General features: G+C 42.9%; 1 protein-coding gene across 1 annotated transcript in view; it reads right to left on the bottom strand.

Moving 5' to 3' along the window:
• Positions 1–21,747, bottom strand: part of LOC124041417 (regulator of microtubule dynamics protein 2-like) — a 77,959-nt gene that overhangs the window by 24,496 nt on the left and 31,716 nt on the right. Inside the window, exon 5 of the mRNA XM_046358967.1 lies at positions 20,151–20,211. Within this exon, the coding sequence (XP_046214923.1) occupies positions 20,151–20,211 (61 nt within the window). The remainder of the gene's footprint in view (positions 1–20,150; positions 20,212–21,747) is intronic.

Below are 21,747 nucleotides of genomic sequence, written 5' to 3'. Positions count from 1 at the left end.
TTGTCAGGAGTGCAAACACTCTAGGGAAAAACAACAACTCTTTAATTTGTTTTTATGTAGTCCTATTCAATATAATATGATTAACAGCTATAAATCTAAAGTGAAGTCATGGGAGTGGAGTTGAGAAACACAGTAGCATAACAGAGGTGTGTACTAATCACAGTTCATATGGAACATCTCACAGGTGAGGGCTGTGAAGGAGCATGGTGGATTTCTCAATATTAACCGCAGGAATTTTTCCTGTCTCTCAGTGGTTAGGCCGAGTTAAGTGTTATTATTCAGCATGTAACTCTGCTCTGGCATAGCCAACTAAACTCAACTCCATGATTTTCGATGGAGTAGCGACAAGCGTGGGCGGACTGGAGCTCTGACGTCACATAAAATGAAGTTAGCAAAAACGACTGATTTCGCCTCCCGAGTGGCGCAGCGGTCTACGGCACTGCATTGCAGTGCTAGAGGCGTCACTACAGATCCCGGGTTAGATCCTGGGCTGTGTCGCAGCCGGCCGCGACCGGGAGACCCATGAGGTGGCACACAATTGGCCCAGAGTCATCCGGGTTAGGGGAGGGTGTGGCCGGCCGGGATGCCCTTGACCCATCGCGCACTAGCAACTCCTGTGGCGGGCGGTCGCCAGTAGGGCAGTGTTTCCTTCGACACACTGGTACGGCTGGCTTACGGGTGTGTCAAGGAGCAGTGCGGCTTGGCAGGGTGGTGTTTCAGAGGACGCATGGCTCTCGAACTTCGCCTCTCCCGAGTACATACGGGAGTTGCAGAGATAGGACCAGACTACACTTACCAATTGGATACCACGAAATTGGGGAGAAAAAAGGGCTACAAATTGAAATACTGATTTCAGCGCCCAAAGAAAAGCCAGCAATTACACAGATCAATGTCGTGCTAATTTGATGTGACGTCGGAGCTCCACACTAGTTGCCGCACAACTCCCATCGTAAATGGTGGAGAAGAGTTTAAATCAGAGAGTTCTGGCAGTGCATAACGAGAAGTACGTGGATCTGGAGGTGCCAGTACAAAACGGCAAAGCTGCTCATCATCGGCCGAGCACATAATGGTGTTGGCTCACCAACCTATTCCTGGAGATTCCCTCCACAGGGGGAACTTTCATTTTGGATGGAAGAGATCCAGAAAGGTGGGGCGACACCAGCAATTGCTACATTTCATGGTCTGTTTATTTTTGCAAATCAATTCATCCATGTAGCACAGGCTAAAAGGTCCATCCTGGTGTAGAGCAGCCACCTAAACAGTTCTAATCCTACCTTTAGATCTCAGATCAAGATCTGACCCCAATAGACTTCACCTACACTCTGTGCTAATCAACAGCTCATATTGAAAATGCTTGGTAAACTCAGAGCATGTTCCTACTTACGCAGTGTTTTCCCTGGATTCATTTAGCAGTGGTGCACCGCATCTGCCAAACTGTTGTTGCACAACCCAAAGAATATGGAACAGCCCACATGGACTTTTCCTCTGAAAAGAGCCTGTGTGAAATCTTAGAATTTTCCTTACATATTTGTTGTCGTAGTCTACGGATGACCATTTCTTGCGCGTCTCCTCACAAACAAGCGGGTTCCCGCAATTGTGGGAAAAACACTTTTGAAAGCAGTTATGTTCGTTTTTAAAATGGGAGGGTGTCCCAGCTTTCCATTACTACTCCATGTATTGCTCAACTTCCTAATATTAGGTTTAAATGCATTTAGCACTCCACAATTCACGGTGAGTGCACAAGGGAGACTAGGGCTATTTGGAACAATGGAAGTTATCAAAAACTACTGATTTCACCTCCCGAGTGGCGCAGCGGTCGAAGGCACTGCATCGCGCCACTGATGACAATGCTTCATCAAGACACTTCACAGTGAGTCTTTCTGGATGTGACTGTCCGATAAAGGTCTCTAGGATGTAGGTAAGAATGTGTCAAAGAAGGGTATTTGCACCTGCCATTTGAGATTTTTTTTAAATTTTTATGAGTCTGGCAGCAGCTCTACCTTAAGCCAATTTCCCAAGTAGAAATATAAGCCCATGCTTAAAGTTTACATTTGCGGTGTGAAACAGCACCTTGACTCTAGAGGCAGAGAGGGGGGGGGGGGGCGAGGGTGAGAAGTGGTGTGCCTGGCCCCAGGGGCTTGCCCCATGTTGTTGTTTTTTCCTCTCCCCCTGCCCAAACAATATCTCCCATAACTTTTTACAGAAAGGAAGCGAGGGAGGGAGATCAAGAGCGGTAGAGGGCATCACAGGAAACAGAGAAAAGCACTGTCATCGCCAGGACATTGCCCAAGGTTATTACAATCCACTTCTTCCTTGAAATCCCCCACTCCACTGGCCAAAGACAAGGGGAGGGGGGGGGGGGGTGTCAACTGCTTGGCGGAAGCAGCAGATTCATTTCAGCCATCAGATCCAAACATAGAAAACTCATTGAAAGAGAGAGGACAAGCAGGCAGACAGCACCCCAGGCTAAACCTAAACAGCACAGGGGTGGATGAACTCTGAATCCTGGGCAACTGTGTGGGTGTAGATGAGCTAATGTTCTTAGAAAAGAGCAATGGAACAAGTGGATAGTGTTTCTGTATTTTTTGGGGGGGGGACAACACGATGACAGTCGTTTTATAGTGTGAGGAAATGTAAATCATAATTAACAAGCATAAATCAACACCTGCCAAGGGGAAAGTTTGAGAAGTCTGAGGAAACGACAATATGTTCTCACGGAAATGCTAAGTAGAATAAACATTGTTAACCCAGATTTATAAACTCTCTTGCAACACCGGAACTGTTTGGCCCCAATTGCCCGTCCCCCACACTTACGCACGCACTCCAACCTCAAACTGGGAGCTTTATCTAATTTCCCATCTGGCCATTAAACCCGGACATGGATCCAAACTGCTTTAAGTTTCTTACAAACTCCATTAGTGGATATAGGATTAAGCATAAAGCTGTTGTTCTTAATTAACTAAACAAACCCGGAAATGTCTCCCTCTTACTTGACAACAGTGCGCTGTGGCATGTGTGAATGAGCTAACGCTAATGATTTCCCAACGAGCAAGGCAAACAGGACTGTTGGCTCACAGAGCAGGCACAAGGCACCCTGTGACACTTTTCCATGGGAAAAATACACACAGCAATTTATAGAGGCCAATAACATTCACCGAAGATAGGTTTGGTTCACAAATGACAATTTCACTGGTAAATCCTAGAAAATGCACGCACTGGGGAAAAGATTAGCCTTCGTAAAACAATGCGTTTGCAAGTACACATAACATACTGCAAGGTATATTCCTCGCCATAAGCATTTGGACAGTGAAGCTCACATTTTTATTTTGTCTCTGCTCAAGCATTTTTGATTTGAGATCGAACGATTAACAAGGGAATAATAAATTATTTTCATACATCTTCTTTAGACATAAAAGCACTTTATGTATTGTGGTAAACCGTGGGGTGTTTGGTTTGAGTGCACAGAGATGAACACAGAGACAGGGAGGCTCTTAGTCAGGAAAAACGCCTTTACTGGGAAACATAAAATAAACGTAACAAAATAACGTCTCCCCCCTGGTCCGACTTGGGCCCACAGTGGAGACCTCTCGCGGCTTGGCATGGGTTGCACAGGCGACAGTGCGGAGGGCATGGCTCCACGCAAGCTTCACGGCCACGGCTGGTTCCATCTGGGCCCCATTCAGCCCCTCATCTCTCTCGGTACCTTTCTTCCCCCTCCCCGCGTCTGCTCTCTCTACCCGGGGCCCTTTCAGCAGGTCCTGGGTGTTCTGGTGGGTTTCCACCGCAGTCAGCAAATCCTCCACGCTTTGGGGGTCCTGCATGCTCGTAGGAGAGGGCCCCGAACGTACCGATCCAGGACAACCTTATTGATTATTGGGAGGGACAGTACGTCAGTCAGTAGACAGCCCTTGGGTAAGGTGACTCAGGATCTCACGTTTGAGTCCCTCATAATTCTCTGCCTGGTCAGCGTTCAAGTCGAAGTAGGTCTTCTGGGTCTTCCCGGAGAGGTAGGGTGCCAAAAGGCTTTCCCGCTTGGGCCACCCTTCACCCTGCGCTGTCCTTTCGAAGGTGCACAAATAAGTCTCCACGTCATCTTCCTCCATTAACTTGATCAGGAACTGAGTCGGGCTCGACTCCTGGGACGTACCACCTTTCAGCTGGGCTACGTCCGCCACCAAATCGGAGGTTTTGTATTGGTTGACACTCTCCCTTAATTGGTGCCGTCAGCATCGGGGTGCCCAGCACAGTTACTCCCAGCAGAGGGAGCCAATGTCGCCGCACGTACCTCCCCGCTATCAGCCAACCTCCGGGGGTAGACCTGCCGGGATAGACCTCCCGAGATAGCACAGTATCTACTCCCCTTGTTTGACGAAATCATAAGTATTTGGACAAATTAGTGTATTAAAGTAGTCAAAATGTGAGTATATGGTCTCATATGCCATGCACTCAATGACTACATCACGCTTGCAACTCTACAAAGCCGTTTAGGTTAATTTGCCATTTGTTTAGAGTCATGACATTAAAACTGGTGAGGACCGTATAGCAGGTTTGATCGGTTCCTTATGCTATATGTGAGGGAGATGAATAAATAGCAATATGAAAGTCAACAAAATATGATTAACATATTATAGTATACCACAAACCATTTATATTGGTGGCAATTTGTATAATTCAGCAGTGCATTATGGGAAATAACTTTACAGTTTCAGGAGAATCAGAGGGCTTAATCTAGTACAATCTACTATAGCTGTATTCCATTCGTTGGTCTATGATGAGCAGTCAAGTCCGGACAGGCCCCAGTGTTTCAGATGAGGAATGCAGCATTGGGGCCTCCACAAACACAAACAGGATCCATGTGGTTACTTTCTACTCCAGATAACTAATTAAAAGCAAGGGGATTTTTCTCTAATCACCAAGCAAGGTGGTACACTTTTTTAATCAAAACCAGGTGGGGGTTTATGTCTACTTTAGCTTTTCAGGAAGTGATGTGCCACAGAGGTGATATAAGGAGAGGTGGTTGAATTTACAAAACTAATTGTGGAGTGCTCAATATGAATATCAAACTTTGCTTGAGAAGGACTCTCTTTGAGAAGAAGGTAGATGACATGGGAGCCACTATGAGGAACCAATACAAGTTTCACCAAAACAACAAGTATAACCACGCAACATTAAATCTATTTAGCCAATGCCTTCTAAAACTGCTCATACCTCTTGACTTATTCCACATTACAGCCCGAATTCAAAATGGGTTTGATATATTTTGCTCCTCACCCATCTACACACAGTACCCCATTATGACAAAATTAAAACATGTTTTTAGAAATGTTGGCAAATATATATACACAAACGTATGTGGACACCCCTTAAATTTGTGGTTTCGGGTATTTCTGCCACACCCGTTGCTGACAGGTGTTCAAAATCGAGCACACAGCCATGCAATCTCCGTAGACAAACATTGGCAGTAGAATGGCTTTACTGAAGAGCTCAGTGACTTCCAACGTAGGACCGTCATAGGATGCCACCTTTCCAAGATGCTTCAGTTCGTCAAATTTATGCCCTGCTAGAGCTGCCCTGGTCAAAGTGCTATTATTGTGAAGTGGAAACGTCTAGGTGCAACAACGGCTCAGCCGCGAAGTGGTAGGCTACACAAGCTCACAGAACGGGACCGGCAAGCACTGAAGCGTGTTAAAATAGTCTGTCCTCGGTTACAATAACGAGTTCTAAACTGCCTCTGGAAACAATGTCAGCACAGTAAACACTTCATCAGGAGCTTCATGAAATGGGTTTTCCATGGCCAAGCAGCCGCACACAAGCCTGAGCTCACCATGCGTAATGCATGCTGGATTGGTGTAAAGCTCGCCCCATTGGACTGGAAATGCGTTCTCTGGAGTGATGAATCACACTTAACCATCTGTGGCAGTCCTACAGACGAATCTGGGTTTGGCGGATGCAAGCTTCCTGCCCCAATGCATAGTGCCAACTGTAATGTTTGGTGGATGAGGAATAATGGTCTGCGGCTGTTATCCATGGTTTAGGCTAGGCCCCTTAGATCCTGTGAAGGGAAATCTTAACTCTATATAGTGTACAATGACATTCTAGACAATTCTGTGCTTCCAACTTTGTGGCAACAGTTTGGGGAAGGCCCTGTCCTGTTTCAGCATGACAATGCCCCCATGCACAAAGCGACGTCAATACAGAAATGGCTTGTCGAGATCGATGTGGAAGAATGTGACTGGCCTGCACAGAGCCCTGACCTCAACCCCATCGAACACCGTTGGGATGAATTGGAACGCAGACTGCGAGCCAGACCTAATTGCCCAACATCAGTGCCCGACTTCGCTAATACTCTTGTGGCTGAATGGAAGCAAGTCTACGCAGCAATGTTCCAACATCTAGTGGAAAGCCTTCTCAGAAGAGTGGAGACTGTTATAGCAGCAAAGGTGGGACCAACTCTATATTAATTCCCATGATTTTGGAATGTGATGTCCGACGAGCAGGTATCCACATTCACATAAATACTCACAACTTTGAGTCAATAAATGTTAGAATCGCTTTTGGCAGTGATTACAGCTGTGATTATTTCTGGGTCTAAGAGTTTTGCATTACAGTTGAAGTAGGAAGTTTACATACACTTAGGTTGGAGTCATTTAAACTCGTTTTTCAACCACTCCACAAATTTCTTGTTAACAAACTATAGTTTTGGTAAGTTGGTTAGGACATCTACTTTGTGCATGACACAAGTAATGTTTCCAAACATTGTTTACAGACAGATTATGTCACTTATAATTCACTGAATCACAATTCCAGTGGGCCAGAAGTTTACATATACTAAAGTTGACTGTGCCTTTAAACAGCTTGGAAAATTCCAGAAAATGATTTCATGGCTTAAGAAGCTTCTGATAGGCTAATTAACAAAATTTGAGTCAATTGAAGGTGTACCTGTGGATGTATTTCAAGGCCCACCTTCAAACTCGGTGCCTCTTTTCTTGACATCATGGGAAAATCAAAAGTTTGCTTTATTCACTGCTTTAGCACATTCTGCCAACCCGGATGCCTTAGCCGTGTCTGAATCCTGGCTTAGGAAAACCACCAAAACCCCTGAAAGTTCCATCCCAAACTATAACATTTTCCGCCAAGATAGAACTGCCAGAGGGGGCGGTGTTGCAATCTACTGCAGAGATAGCCTGCAGAGTTCTGTCTTACTATCCAGGTCTGTACCAAAACAATTGAAGTTCTACTTCTAAAGATTCACCTTTCCAGAAACAAGTCTCTCACCATTGCCGCTTGCTATAGACCACCCTCTGCCACCAGCTGTGCCCTGGACACCATATGTGAATTGATTGCCCCCCCCCATCCATCTTCTGAGCTTGTGCTGCTAGGTGACCTAAACTGGGACATGCTTAACTCCCCAGCCATCCTACAATCTAAACTGGATGCCCTCAATCTCACACAAATGATCAATGAACCTACCAGGTACAACCCCAAAATCGGTAAACACGGGTACCCTCATAGATATCATCCTAAATAACTCACCCTCCAAATACACCTCTGCTGTTTTCAACCAAGATCTCAGCAATCACTGCCTCATTGCCTGCATCCGTAATGGGTCTGTGGTCAAACGCTCCCTAAAATACTTCAGCGAACAGGCCTTTCTAATCGACCTGGCCGGGGTATCCTGGAATGACATTGACCTCATCCCGTCAGTAGAGGATGCCTGGTTATTCTTTAAAAGTGCCTTCCTAACCATCTTAAATAAGCATGCTCCATTAAAAAAAGTGGAATCAGGAACAGATATAGCCCATGGTTCACTCCAGACCTGTCTACCCTTGACCAGCACAAAAACATCCCGTGGTGTTCTGCATTAGCATCGAATAGCCCCTGTGATATGCAACTTTTCAGGGAAGTTATATACACAGGTAGTTAGGAAAGATAAGGTTAGCTTTTTCAAACAGAAATTTGCATCCTGTAGTACAAACTCAAAAAAGTTCTGGGACACTAAAGTCCATGGAGAATAAGAGCACCTCCTCCCGGCTGCCCACTGCACTGAGGCTAGGAAACACTGTCACTACTGATAAATCCACAATAATTGAGAATTTCAATAAGCATTTTTCTACTGCTGGCCAAGCTTTCCACCTGGCTACCGCTACCCTGGTCAACAGCCCTGCGCTCACCACAGCAACTCGCTCAAACCTCCCCCACTTCTTCTTCACCCAAATCCAGATAGTTGATGTTCTGAAAGAACTGCAAAATCTGGACCCCTACAAATCAGCCGGGCAAGACAATCTGGACCCTCTCTTTCTAAAATGATCTGCCGAAATTGTTGCAACCCCTATTACTAGCCTGTTCAACCTCTCTTTTGTGTAATCTGAGATTCCCATAGATTGGAAAGCTGCCGCGATCATCCCCCGCTTTAAAGGGGGAGACACTCTAGACCCATCATTATGTTTATTCTACCCTGCCTTTCTAAGGTCTTTGAAAGCCAAGTTAACAGATTACCTACCATTTCGAAACTCACCGTACCTTCTCTGCTATGCAATCAGGTTTCAGAGCTGGTCATGGGTGCACCTCAGCCACGCTCAAGGTCCTAAATGATATCATAACCGCCATCGACAAGAGACAATACTGTGCAGCCGTATTCATCGACCTGGCTAAGGCTTCCGACTCTGTCAATCACAACATTCTTATTGGCAGACTCAACACCCTTGATTTCTCAAATGATTGCCTCGCTTGGTTCACCAACTACTTCTCCGAAACAGTTCAGTATGTCAAATCAGAGGACCTGTTGTCCGGACCTCTGGCAGTCTATGGGGGTGCCACAGGGTTCAATTCTCGGGCAGACTCTCTTCTCTGTATATATCAATGATGTCGCTCTCGCTACTGGTGATCTTTGATCCAACTATACGCAGACGACACCATTTTGTATATCTCTGGCCCTTCTTTGGACACTGTGTTAACTAGCCTCCAGATGAGCATCAATGCCATACAACTCTCCTTCCATGGCCTCCAACTACTTAAATGCAAGTAAAACTAAATGCATGTTCTTCAACCGTTCACTGCTTGCACCTGCCCGCCCGTCCAGCATCACTACTCTGGACAGTTCTGACTTAGAATATGTGGACAACTACAAATACCTAGGTGTCTGGTTAGACTGTAAACTCTCCTTCCAGACTCACATTAAACATCTCCAATCCAAAATCAAATCTAGAATTGGCTTCCTATTTCGCAACAAAGCATCCTTCACTCATGCTGCCAAACATACCCTCGTAAAACTGACCATATTACCGATCGTCGACTTCGGCGATGTCATTTACAAAATAGCCTCCAATACTCTACTCAACAAATTGGATGCAGTCTATCACAGTGCCATCCGTTTTGTCACCAAAGCCCCATATACTACCCACCACTGCGACCTGGATGCTCTTGTTGGCTGGCCCTCGCTTCATATTCATCGCCAAACACACTGGCTCCAGGTCATCTACAAGTCTCTGCTAGGTAAAGCCCAACCTTATCTCAGCTCACTGGTCACCATAGCAGCACCCACTCGTAGCACGCGCTTCAGCAGGTATATCTCACTGGTCACCCCCAAAGCCAATTCCTCATTTGGCCGCCTCTCCTTCCAGTTCTCTGCTGCCAATGACTGGAACGAACTGCAAAAATCTCTGAAGCTGGAGACTTACCTCCCTCACTAGCTTTAAGCACCAGCTGTCAGAGCAGCTCAATGATCACTGCACCTGTACATAGCTCATCTGTAAATAGCCCATCCACTCCACCTTATCCCCATACTGTATTTATTTAGTTATTTACCTTGCTCCTTTGCACCCCAGTATCTCTACTTGCAATCATCTTCCTACCATTCCAGTGTTTAAAGGTTATATTGTAATTACTTCGCCACTATGGCCTATTTATGTCTTACCTATTTATGTCTTACCTCTCTTATCCTACCTCATTTGCACATGCTGTTAAAAGATTTGTCTACTGTATTATTGATTGTGTTTGTTTAATCCATGTTTAACTCTGTGGTTTTGTATGTGTCGAACTGCTTTGCTTCATCTTGGCCAGGTCGCAGTTGCAAATGAGAACTTGTTCTCAACTAGCCTACCTGGTTAAATAAAGGGGGATAAAATAATAATAATTCTCTACTATTATTCTGACATTTCACATTTGTAAAATAAAGTGGTGATCCTAACTGACCTAAGACAGGGAATTTCTTTCTAGGATTAAATGTCAGGAATTGTGAAAAACTTAGTTTAAACGTATTTGGCAAAGGTGTATGTAAACTTCAACTGTATATACCGATTATTCTTCAAGCTCTGTCAAATTGGTTATTGTTCATTGCTATACAACCATTTCCATGTCCGTGCTTCTACACCTGCATTGCTTGCTGTTTGGGGTTTTAGGCTGTGTTTCTGTACAGCACTTTGAGATATCAGCTGATGTACGAAGGGCTATATAAATACATTTTATTTTATTTGATCTTGCCATAGCTTTTCAAGCAGACTTAATTAAAAACTAACTTGGCCACTTAGTGAATTTTCCTATCTACTTGGTAAGCAACTCCAGTGTAGGTTTGGCCTTGTGTTTCAGGTTATTGTCCTACTGAAAGGTGAATTCCTCTCCAAGTGTCTGGTAAAAAGCAGACTGTAGCAGTTTTTCCTCTATGACTTTGACTGTGCTCCATCATGAAAAACTCCATTCTTTAATGATTACAAGCATACCAATGCAGGGTTCATACATATTTTGACAGATTACATTTCAGGACTTTTCCATTACTTTTAACCAAATTTCTATGACCAATCATTGGTGGCATCTCTATGTGTTCATAAAAAAATATATGGTATTGACACTAGTCAATGACTGTCAAATGATGCAAGGCTTATTTCTAACAGCTTGATTAAAATAATAAACACTTGTAAATGATTTGTGGACAGGAATACCTTAACAGATACAACAGGAAAAACTGGAGACAAAAAAAGTACATAAGTGCTTTCTTTTTGTGGTCTGACAGTTGGATTTAAAAAACACACACGCAAACCTGAAGAAGTTGTTTCACATTTAAACTTAACTTACTATTAACATTTTTTGACTGTCCCGGATAGTGCAGGAGATATTTTTTTACACGCACGAATGCTGATGACACAACAGGGGGTAGGGTTATGAAAAACCTCATGCTCCTGGAACACACACACACACGCTGAGGACACAGCAAGGATAGGGTTAGGACAATCCTCATGCCCCTGGAAAACACACACAACTTTCAGTCTGATAAACTGAACATACACACACACACACACACACTCCATAAGTGCTTTTTTCTTCTTGAATGTCCAGAGAAACTGAACTGTATTTGGCAGCTTAGTTTTTAATTGAAAAACAGATCAAAGAGAAACTTGTAGCAATCTCCAGCAGAGATGCCTTCTCTTTTGCGGTGCGTCAGAAACGGATGGATTTTGCGATGCAAGTCTGTTTGCTTGTAGCATCTGCCTTCTCTGCATATTCCTCAACTGATTTTTCAAGAGCACTCCCACCCTGGCCCTCTTCTTCTTCAAGTCGTCCAGCTCATCAATGAGACCCTTTCTCTTCAGGTCGATGACTTCTCTCCTTCAGTCTTTTCTGCTCATCCAAGCACCCATGGTACCTCAGCCTTTCTCCTGCGGCCGACATCTACAGCTCTTTGGTGATCTGTAGATTACTTTGTCTGTTTACAGAAACGTACTCTGTGTACAGAAAATGTCCACGTCAAGAGAGACATGGCATAAACAGTTGAAACAGACACACAAACAATTCATGAAAATGGCAGCTTACCTGTAACTAGGTTACACCCCCAACATCTCTGATGTGATCAACAATGAGCCTCAGAGCCACCAGTGTTTTCTCCTTCTGATTCTCTACCACAACCTCCTTATAGTTTGAGAGTCACCTCTCCACACTAGCCTGTCCATGAGACAGGACAAACAGCATCTGAACGACATCCCACAGCCTGGAGAAGGCATCTTTTGATCCCATGGTCTCCTGCAGGAGTGTGTCCACCCGGTTTGTCTTGGGGTCGAAATCTCTGAAGCTGGCTTGGAGTGCAGCAGTGTCACAAATCTCTGACCTCTCTCAGAACATCGTCACACACGGGCTCCTCCACATGGTTGGCAGTAAGGAGTGTAAGCAGTATTCTCTTTATCTGTGGTACGCACAGCTGTTTGGATATTGCCATCCGTCTTGGCTCGAAGCACTGCATGCTTCTCACCATTTGGTGGTGCACTGGAGCCTTCTTCATGACCTTTTCCAGCAGTGTGATCACGAGTCTCCTGCAGTCCATCTTGATCTCCAGCACATGCCTCTCTGTAATCTTCCTGGAAGATTTTAATTGATTGAGGGTTGTTTCTGGTGCAAATCCAGTGTTAATCATTGAACTGTCCTTGCGCTGCTGGCCTCAAATGGAACTTGGAGGAGCTTCCGTGTTGAGGTGGCTTCTTTCAAGGTGTTTTCCTTCACAAGCGTTCCATGAGCTGTGAGCTATCGAATATTGTTCTTTAGTTTAAGCTCTGATAGGAAACTTGGATTCTAGATGTCATTTTAACACTGTTTTCATTCCATTAATGTACAGATAAAACAGCCCAAATAAATCACAATGTGACGATTGTTTGATTAATACTTTATTTTAGTAAACAGCACTAGGAATGATCCTTTCTGTCCCATGTATTTGGAAGTTAAAGCACCGTAAATATTGTGTCAATCGTATCACACACATACAAATTGTGGTCAACTTATCAATAATTATCCATATTTCTTTACCTTTCACCATTTTTAACATGACCTCACTCAGGAAGGGCAGTTTGGGTTTGTACATGGTGAGGAAGGGGGTGATTTGTCTGGCAACGCCATTGAAGATGCCTACTTTCACAGGGAAAGCAGCACAGCTGTCATTCACTAAGTCAAAAGACTTGCACTTTGGATTGGGTAGTTCACCTTTTCTCACCATCTCCACGTACTGTTTCCCGTGAGGCCAGAGCAGCAGCCTGAAACATTGACATTTTCTATCCAGTGCTCGCAGAACCAAAGCACGCAACCTGTGGCTCCTACCAAGTCTACGTTACGTGCAGGGAAATCATAAAAAATACAAAAGACTCGAGTGTGTTTTCTACATCCCAGTCAGCGGCTTTGCATCTATCAAGGAATGCGTTATGCAGGATGTACAATACACAGGACCCAATGTTGATCTGTGATTTGTTGACATCTCTCAACATGTTCTTTTGTAGTATGTTGAACACCTTCCAGTTGACATTGGGACTGCCAAGTGAAAGTTGCAGCAGGTTCTTAGCAAAATAAGAATCGGAGCTAAGTATATTGACAGCAGAGGAATGTCCCATGAATTCGGAGCCAATGTATTTCGTTTTCACCTTTTCACACGACTTTTAAGAACAGTGGGAGTTCGCCACTTTCAGGGCCCACCATACTTTGGCTGCTAGCACTTCATTCTTGTTTACCACTATCGATATTTGCTTGGTAGCAGAGGTGGTGGTGGATACGGCGGCTGATCCTGCTGCTAACTCCGGGATGAAGAAGCTATTGATGGGGGGGGGGGGGGGGGTCAGTGTCGAGCTCGACAACTTGCGCGCAACAGCACTGAGTTGTCCCCCCCCTTTCATGTGGCTAGTTACTGCTGCCTTCCCCATGTTCGAAACGTAAACATCTTTACTGCACGTTGCATTTTACATGTGCTGGGTTTTGAACTTTCGGCAGTCACAAGTCTTACTTTGGCATGTGTAGCCAAGCATTGTTGAAGGAACATTTATTTACCTGGCATGGCTAGCTAGTTGGTTTGTTAGCAAGCTAGAACTAGCTACGGAGACCAGCTAGCGCAACCAAAAATCGACCAAAATTCAAAATTCATTCTGATCATGTATATTTTCACTTTTTTGAAGTTTGTCTTAACGAACTACATGAATATAAATGATTCAACTAATTTCCATAACTTTTCTAAAACCTTTGTGATATTATTATTTTCCAAAACATAAAGGCCTGGAAAACAAGATTTTCAAATTCCATAACTTTTCCAGGACCATACAGACCCTGCCATAACATGACGCAGCCACCACTATGTTTGAAAATATGAAGTGTGGTGCTCAGTAATGTCTTGTATTGAATTTGTCCCAAACACAACACGTTATATTCAGTACAAAACGTTACTGCAACAAGTGTGGCAATGCAATTATTACTTTATTGCAAACAGGATACATGTTCTGGAATATTTGTAAAAATTCTGTACAGGCTTCCTTTTCACTCGGTCAATTAGGTTAGTACTGTGGAGTAACTACAATGTTGTTGATTCATCCTCAGTTTTCTCCTATTACAGCCATTAAATTCAGTCACCATTGTCCTCATGGTGAAATCCCTGAGCGCTTTCCTTCCTCTTCAGCAACTGATTTAGGAAGGACACCTGTATCTTTGTAGTGACTGGGTGTATTGACACACCATCCAAAGTGTAATTAATAACTTCACCATGCTCAAAGGGATATTCAATGTCTGCTTTTATTTTTTTTACCCATCTACCAATAGGTGGCCTTCTTTGCAATACATTGTAAAACCTCCCTGGTCTGTGGTTGAATCTGTGGTTGAAATTCACTGCTCGAATGAGGGACCTTACAGATAATTGTATGTGTGGGGTATAGAAATGAGGTAGTCGTTTAAAAATAAAGTTAAACACTATTATTGCACACAGGGTGAGTCTTTCCAACGTTTATGGAAGTCGTTAAGCAAATGTTTTAGTCCTGAACTTATTTATACTTGCCATAACAAAGGGGTTGAATACTTATTGACTTAAAGCTTTTCAGCTCTGTCAAAAAATGAAAAGTCTTAGGTCCTGAGCACTCTGGAGCAGGTTTATCAAGGATCTCTGTACTTTGCTCCGTTCATCTATCCCTCGATCCTGACTAGTCTCCCAGTCTCTGCCACTGAAAAACATCCAAGGCATGATACTGCCACCACCATGCTTCACCGTAGGGATGGTATTGGCCGAGTGCTGAGCAGTGTCTGGTTTCCTCCACATGTGACGCTTGGCATTCAGGCCAAATAGTTTAATCTTGGTTTCATCAGACCAGAAAATCTTGTTTCTCATGGTCAGAGTCCTTTAGGTGCATTTTGGCAAACTCCAAGTGGGCTGTCATTTGCCTTTTACTGAGGAGTGTACATACTTCCGTCTGGCCACTCCACCATAAAGGCTTGATTGGTGGAGTGCAGCAGAGATGGTTGTCCATGAGATTCTTCGTCACCTCCCTGAAGAAGGCCCTTCTGTGCCTCGACACAATCCTGGCTCGGAGGTCTACGAACAATTCCTTTACCTGATGGCTTGGTTTTTGCCCTGACATGCACTGTCAACTGTGGGACCTTATCTACAGTGGGGCAAAAAAGTATTTAGTCAGCCACCAATTGTGCAAGTTCTCCCACTTGAAAATATGAGAGAGGCCTGTAATTTTCATCATAGGTACACTTCAACTATGACACTTCAACTATCCAGAAAATCATATTGTAGGATTTTTAATGAATTTATTTGCAAATTATGGTGGAAAATAAGTATTTGGTCACCTACAAACAAGCAAAATTTCTGGCTCTCACAGACCTGTAACTTCTTCTTTAAGAAGCTCCTCTGTCCAGGCCCGTCTGAAGTTTGCTAGAGAGCATTTGGATGATCCAGAAGAAGATTGGGAGAATGTCATATGGGAGAATGTCATATGGTCAGATGAAAAAAAAAATTGAACTTTTTGGTAAAAACTCAACTCGTCGTGTTTGGAAGACAAAGAATGCTGAGTTGCATCCAAAGAACACCATACCTACTGTGAAGCATAGGGGTGGAAACATCATGCTTTGGGGATGTTTTTCTGCAAAGGGACCAGGACGACTGATCCGTGTAAAGGAAAGAATGAATGGGGCCATGTATCGTGAGATTTTGAGTGAAAACCTCCTTCCATCAGCAAGGGCATTGAAGATGAAACGTGGCTGGGTCTTTCAGCATGACAATGATCCCAAACACACCGCCAGGTGTGCATTTCAAGGTCCTGGAGTGGCCTAGCCAGTCTCCAGATCTCAACCCCATAGAACATCTTTGGAGGGAGTTGAAAGTCCGTGTTGCCCAGCAACAGCCCCAAACATCACTGCTCTAGAGGAGATCTGCATGGAGGAATGGGCCAAAATACCAGCAACAGTGTGTGAAAACCTTGTGAAGACTTACAGAAAATGTTTGACCTCTGTCATTGCCAACAAAGGGTATATAACAAAGTATTGAGATAAACTTTTGTTATTGACCAAATACTTACTTTCCACCATAATTTGCAAATAAATTCATTAAAAATCCTACAATGTGATTTTCTTTTCTCATTTTGTCTGTCATAGTTGAAGTGTACCTATGATGAAAATTACAGGCCTCTCTCATCTTTTTAAGTGGGTGAACTTGCACAATTGGTGGCTGACTAAATACTTTTTTTGCCCCACTGTATAGACAGGTGTGTGCCTTTGCAAATCATGTCCAAACAATTGAATTAACCACAGGTGGACTCTTATCAAGTTGATCAATGGAAACAGGATGCACCGGAGCTCAATTTGAGTCTCATAGCAAAGGGTCTGAATACTTATGTAAATAAAAGGTTTTTCTTTATTTTTTTATATATTCGCAAAAATAAAGAAAAACATGTTTTTGCTTTATTATTATGGGATATTGTGTGTAGATTGATGAGGGAAAAAAAATATTTAATACATTTTAGAAAATAAGGTTGTAACGTAACAAAAGGTGGAAAAAGGGAAGGAGTATGAAAAGTATGAACTTTCCAAATGTACTGCATGTTATGTTGAGATAAACACATCACTATATTATTATCGTGGCAAAACATGTCAGCTGTATTAAAATTGGCCCTCATTCGCAAGATGTAATTTTTAAGTCTTTATTAAATACTACACAGAGTGCACCAGTTTCACTAGCATGGGGTTAACACAACATGAATGAGGTTATCATCAAGATTAGCTCATACAAATCAGACAATCTCCTGCCATGGCTTGGTGTGCTTTGGCAGCATAACGAAGACACGCACGCATACACAATCTTAAATCAATCTGTCTGGGGAATATTTTCCTGAATCTGTGATGATTGGCCTTGTCCTATTTTAACTGGCAGGGATTGCAATGCACTCTAAACCCAGATGCTTATAAGGACAAGGTTCCGGACACACATTACAACGCAAAAAGGCCTGAGTCACTATTCTAGGGACCGCAAGACAACTCTGTCACTCACCCAAAACCATAGGCTTCTGAACTTCTGTCCCGAGGCAACTCAAGCTGCATGTTTTCACTCTGTCTCAGGCCCTTAATTAACATAGGCCTTTCCACTCACAGCCTCGTCAGAGCTCGGTTTCTCCGCTTCACAGCGCGGCATGGTTTTTGACTGACAGACGTTTTAAAACATGAGCACCGCACATGACGAGATGCCCCTATCCCTCCCACTAATTGGGCTACTTTTGCACATTTGTTGTTGACAGAGGGAAATGCTGTAAATTGAGAGGAGTCAATGGGTTCTGAAAGACGAGATGTTGAGGATTATAATAAATACCACTTTGACGTCATACAAGCAAAACCCAACACCCTCGAGTCCAAATGTGCACTTAATATTTCCAAACGTGTCATTTACAGTATCAACGTTCATGATCATTATATTTGATTCACAGTTACAAGGATAAAATGCATTATAGACTAAACTTATTGGTCACATACACATATTTAGCAGATGTTATTGCAGGTGTAGCGAAATGCTTGTGTTCTTATGTCCAACAGTGCAGTAGTATCTAACAATTCACAACACACATCTAAAAGTAAAAGAACGGAATTAGGAAATATCAATATTAGGACGAGCAATGTTTGAGTGGCATTGACTAAAATACAGTAGAATAAAGTATATACATATGAAATGAGTAAAGCAGTATGTAAACATTATTAAAGTGACCATTAATGTCTATGTACATAGGGAAGCAGCCTCTAAGGTGCAGGGTTGAGTAACTGGGTGGTAGCCGCCTAGTTATGGATATTTAACAGTCTGATGACCTTGAGATATAAGCTGTTTTTCAGACTGGCTGCATCACCACTTGGTATGGAAACTGCATGGCACTATAGAGGGTAATGCGCAGTGGTGTAAAGTACTTCAGTAAAAATACTTTAAAGTACTACTTATGCAGTTTTTTTTTTTAATTTGTAGTTCACTATTTTTGGCAACTTTACCTTTTATTTAACTACATTCCTAAAGCAAATTATGTACTTTTTACTACATACATATTCCCTGACCCCCAAACGTACTTGTTACATTTTGAATGAGTAGCAACACAGGAAAATGGTCCAATTCATACGCTTATAAAGAAAACATCCTTGGTCATCCCTACTACCTGATCTGGTGGATTCACTAAACACAAATGCTTTGTTTGTAAATATGTCTGAGCGTTGGAGTGTGCCCCTGCTATCTGTAAATTTAAAAAACAAGAAAATTGTGCTGTCTAGTTTGCTTAATATAAGGAAAATGAAATGATTTATACTTTTAATTTTGATACTTAAGTATATTTAAAACATAATACTTTTAGACTTTTACTCAAGTAGTATTTTACTGGGTGACTTTCACTTGAGTCATTTTCTATTAACGTTTCTTTACTTTAACTCAAGTATGATAATTGGGTACTTCTTCCACCACTGGTACTGTGTATGGCCTAGTACATCACTGGGGGGCATTTCCTGTAGTCAACCACCCACTCCACGGTTTTGACTGTTGTGTTCCAGGTTGTTGTGATTGCACCAGACAGTCAACCTGCCATCCAGGACCTCTATAACAGGCGGTGTCAGAGGAAGGCCCTAAAAATTGTCAAAGACTCCAGCCACCCAAGTCATAGATTGTTCTGTCTGCTACTGCACGGCAAGAGGTACCGATACACCAAGTCCGGTACCAACAGGACCCTGAACCGCTTCTAAGACTGCTAAATAGTTAGTTAATTAGCTAACCAATAGTTACCTGAACATTCTGCATTGACCCTTTTTGCTCTTTTAACGCATCACATATTCTGCTCCTGTTTATAATATATCCTGTTGACCACTCATTGGTTATTTATTCCTCATGTTATTTTTGTAAAAATTATTTTTATTTTCTTCTCGCTGCAGTAAGTAAGGATTTCCACGGCTAGCTGAAACCTTCGCTTGATAAAAGTAGCAATAGTACCGTTTGTCCATTTTGAGATGCCATAGCCAGTATACACTTCCTCAAAAGTATGAATTAATCTAAGATAACCAAAGAAATCTGTCGTTCATTTTGACGTTTTTGCCAAAGCAATCTTAGTTGCACAATTTTACATGAACTATTATAAGATGTTTGGCCAAATATTTTTCAAATGAAAAAAATGTGCATGCAAACGAGTTGTCTCTTGTTGAACGACAACAAAGACTTTAATGAAGAATCCCTACTGTTGGCCAATCACCGATGAAGGGGCGTAGACTTCGGCTCAGAACTTCAGCTTGCCTCCAGAAAAAAATGTAGTGTGCCCGAACATCTCCGAAGTCCCCCCCAAAAATTATAATCTAAACGTTGTCATAATATATGCATGAACTCTACTAAACTGTTTCGGCTGGGAAGAAAGCATACACCTTAAGTCTACACTTGTTGTTGACGAAGCATGTGACAAATAACATTTTATTTGGATAAAGTTCCAGGGACGCACAGTTGTTCAAGGGAGAAGGAAGACATACACAAACACTTAGGCTACTTCACAAACCATGCTTCAAATAGATCGTAACACTAGCCTCCGTTTACCCATTTCTGCAAGGGTGGGTGTGTGTGCACAGTACACACACCACACAGCCAATGTGGTCATGGAGGGGTGTTGGGAGGAAGTGAGGGCCTGGTAGTCTGTCTCCTCATACGGACACAACATCGAGGCAACAACAACGCATGGAGTTAGTGGAGCGGACATCCAAGGAGAGGTAACAATGTTCACTCTTTGGCATTTAAGTGGCTAGACGGACATGGCACCTAGCCATAAATGACATAACCGAATGGCTACAAACTAATTGAGTTGCCCAACTAGGACTGCAACATATGTTACACATACATCCTCTTAAACCTATGGCTATTAGCAAAAAAGACTCACCACTGATGACTTTCGGCACACATAGGGTCCATCTTCACGGCTTCCTCTCCAACTTTCTTCCCTGAGGGGAGTGAAGAGGGAGGACATGAATAGAGCTACTGCACTGAAACGCGAGCTCAGTATACACAATACTGGCAGCACGTTTGTTCACGTCACAGTATACACAAACATATAGGAATGTACCTACATTTAATAGAAGAGGAGATTCAACAGAACCAGACGGATAATGTGGGCATCATTCAATAACACACATCAAACGAAAAACAAAAAGACGCCACACAAAATGCGAGAAGAGACTGGGCATGAGATGGTGAACAAATAAAAATCAACAGTGATATGAAAGATAATCCAGGAAGACAACAGGGCCATAAACTTGATGTCTTTGTTGCTTTAAAATAGCCAACACTGCATCGCCCTGTTTTTTGTCTGTGTTTCCAAACCACTTGACAATGGTGCCTTTTGCGGAAAGCACCTGGCCAGCCTTGATTAGAGGCCCATTAATGAGGAAGGATTACTGTATGAAGAAACGGGTCAAGCCAGTCTGTACTGTTCAGCACAATCACACAACAGTCTCAGTTGAGAAAAAGAGAAAGACTCTAGTCTAGATGGTAAATGGTATAGTTCTGCACGTAATAAGCCGAGGCTCATGGCCAACATATTGCTACAGTTACACGAGACATGCAAAGAGTGTCGTGAGTTAATTGTAACTCTGCTTACAAGCACTGCAGGGGATGGAGTATGTGAAAAAGGCAGGGAGAAAATAAAAACATGCAAGCTGAAAGTTTTTTTTTTAAACTAGCGATTTGAGTGAACACCTACACTACCGTTCAAAGGTTTGGGGTCACTTAGAAATGTCCTTGAAAGTAAAGCACATTTTTTTTGTCCAGTAAAATAACATCAAATTGATCAGAAATACAGTGTAGACATTGTTAATGTTGGAAATGACTAATGTAGCTGGAAATGGTTGACTTTTAATGGAATATCTACATACAGAGGCCCATTATCAGCAACCATCACTCCGGTGTGCCAATGGCACGTTGTTAGCTAATCCAAGTTTATCATTTTAAAAAAGCTAGTTGATCATTAGAAAACCCTTTTTCAATTATGTTAGCACAGCTGAAAACTGTTGTTCTGATTGAAGAAGCAATACAACTGGCCTTCTTAGACTAGTTGAGTATCGGGAGCATCAGCATTTGTGGGTTCGATTAAAGGCTCAAAATGGATAGAAACAAAGAACTTTCTTCTGAAACTCGTCAGTATATTCTTGTTCTGAGAAATGAAGGCTATTCCATGCGAGAAATTGCCAAGAAACTGAAGATCTCGTACAACGCTGTGTACTACTCCCTTCACGGAACAGCACAAACTGGCTTTAACCAGAATAGAAAGAGTGGGAGGCCCCGGTGCACAACTGAGCAAGAGGACAAGTACATTATAGTGTCTAGTTTGAGAAACAGATGCCTCACAAGTCCTCAACTGATAGCTTCATTAAATAGTACCCGCAAAACACCAGTCTCAACATCAACAGTGAAGAGGCGACTCCGGGATGCTGGCCTTCTAGGCAGAGTTGCAAAGGAACAGCCATATCTCAGACTGGTCA

The sequence above is a fragment of the Oncorhynchus gorbuscha genome, linkage group LG08 (assembly GCF_021184085.1).
Source record: "Oncorhynchus gorbuscha isolate QuinsamMale2020 ecotype Even-year linkage group LG08, OgorEven_v1.0, whole genome shotgun sequence".
In the NCBI taxonomy this organism is placed as follows: Eukaryota; Metazoa; Chordata; class Actinopteri; order Salmoniformes; family Salmonidae; genus Oncorhynchus; species Oncorhynchus gorbuscha.
Note: the sequence above shows the minus strand (reverse complement) of the source record. Positions and strands in the feature narration are given on the sequence as shown.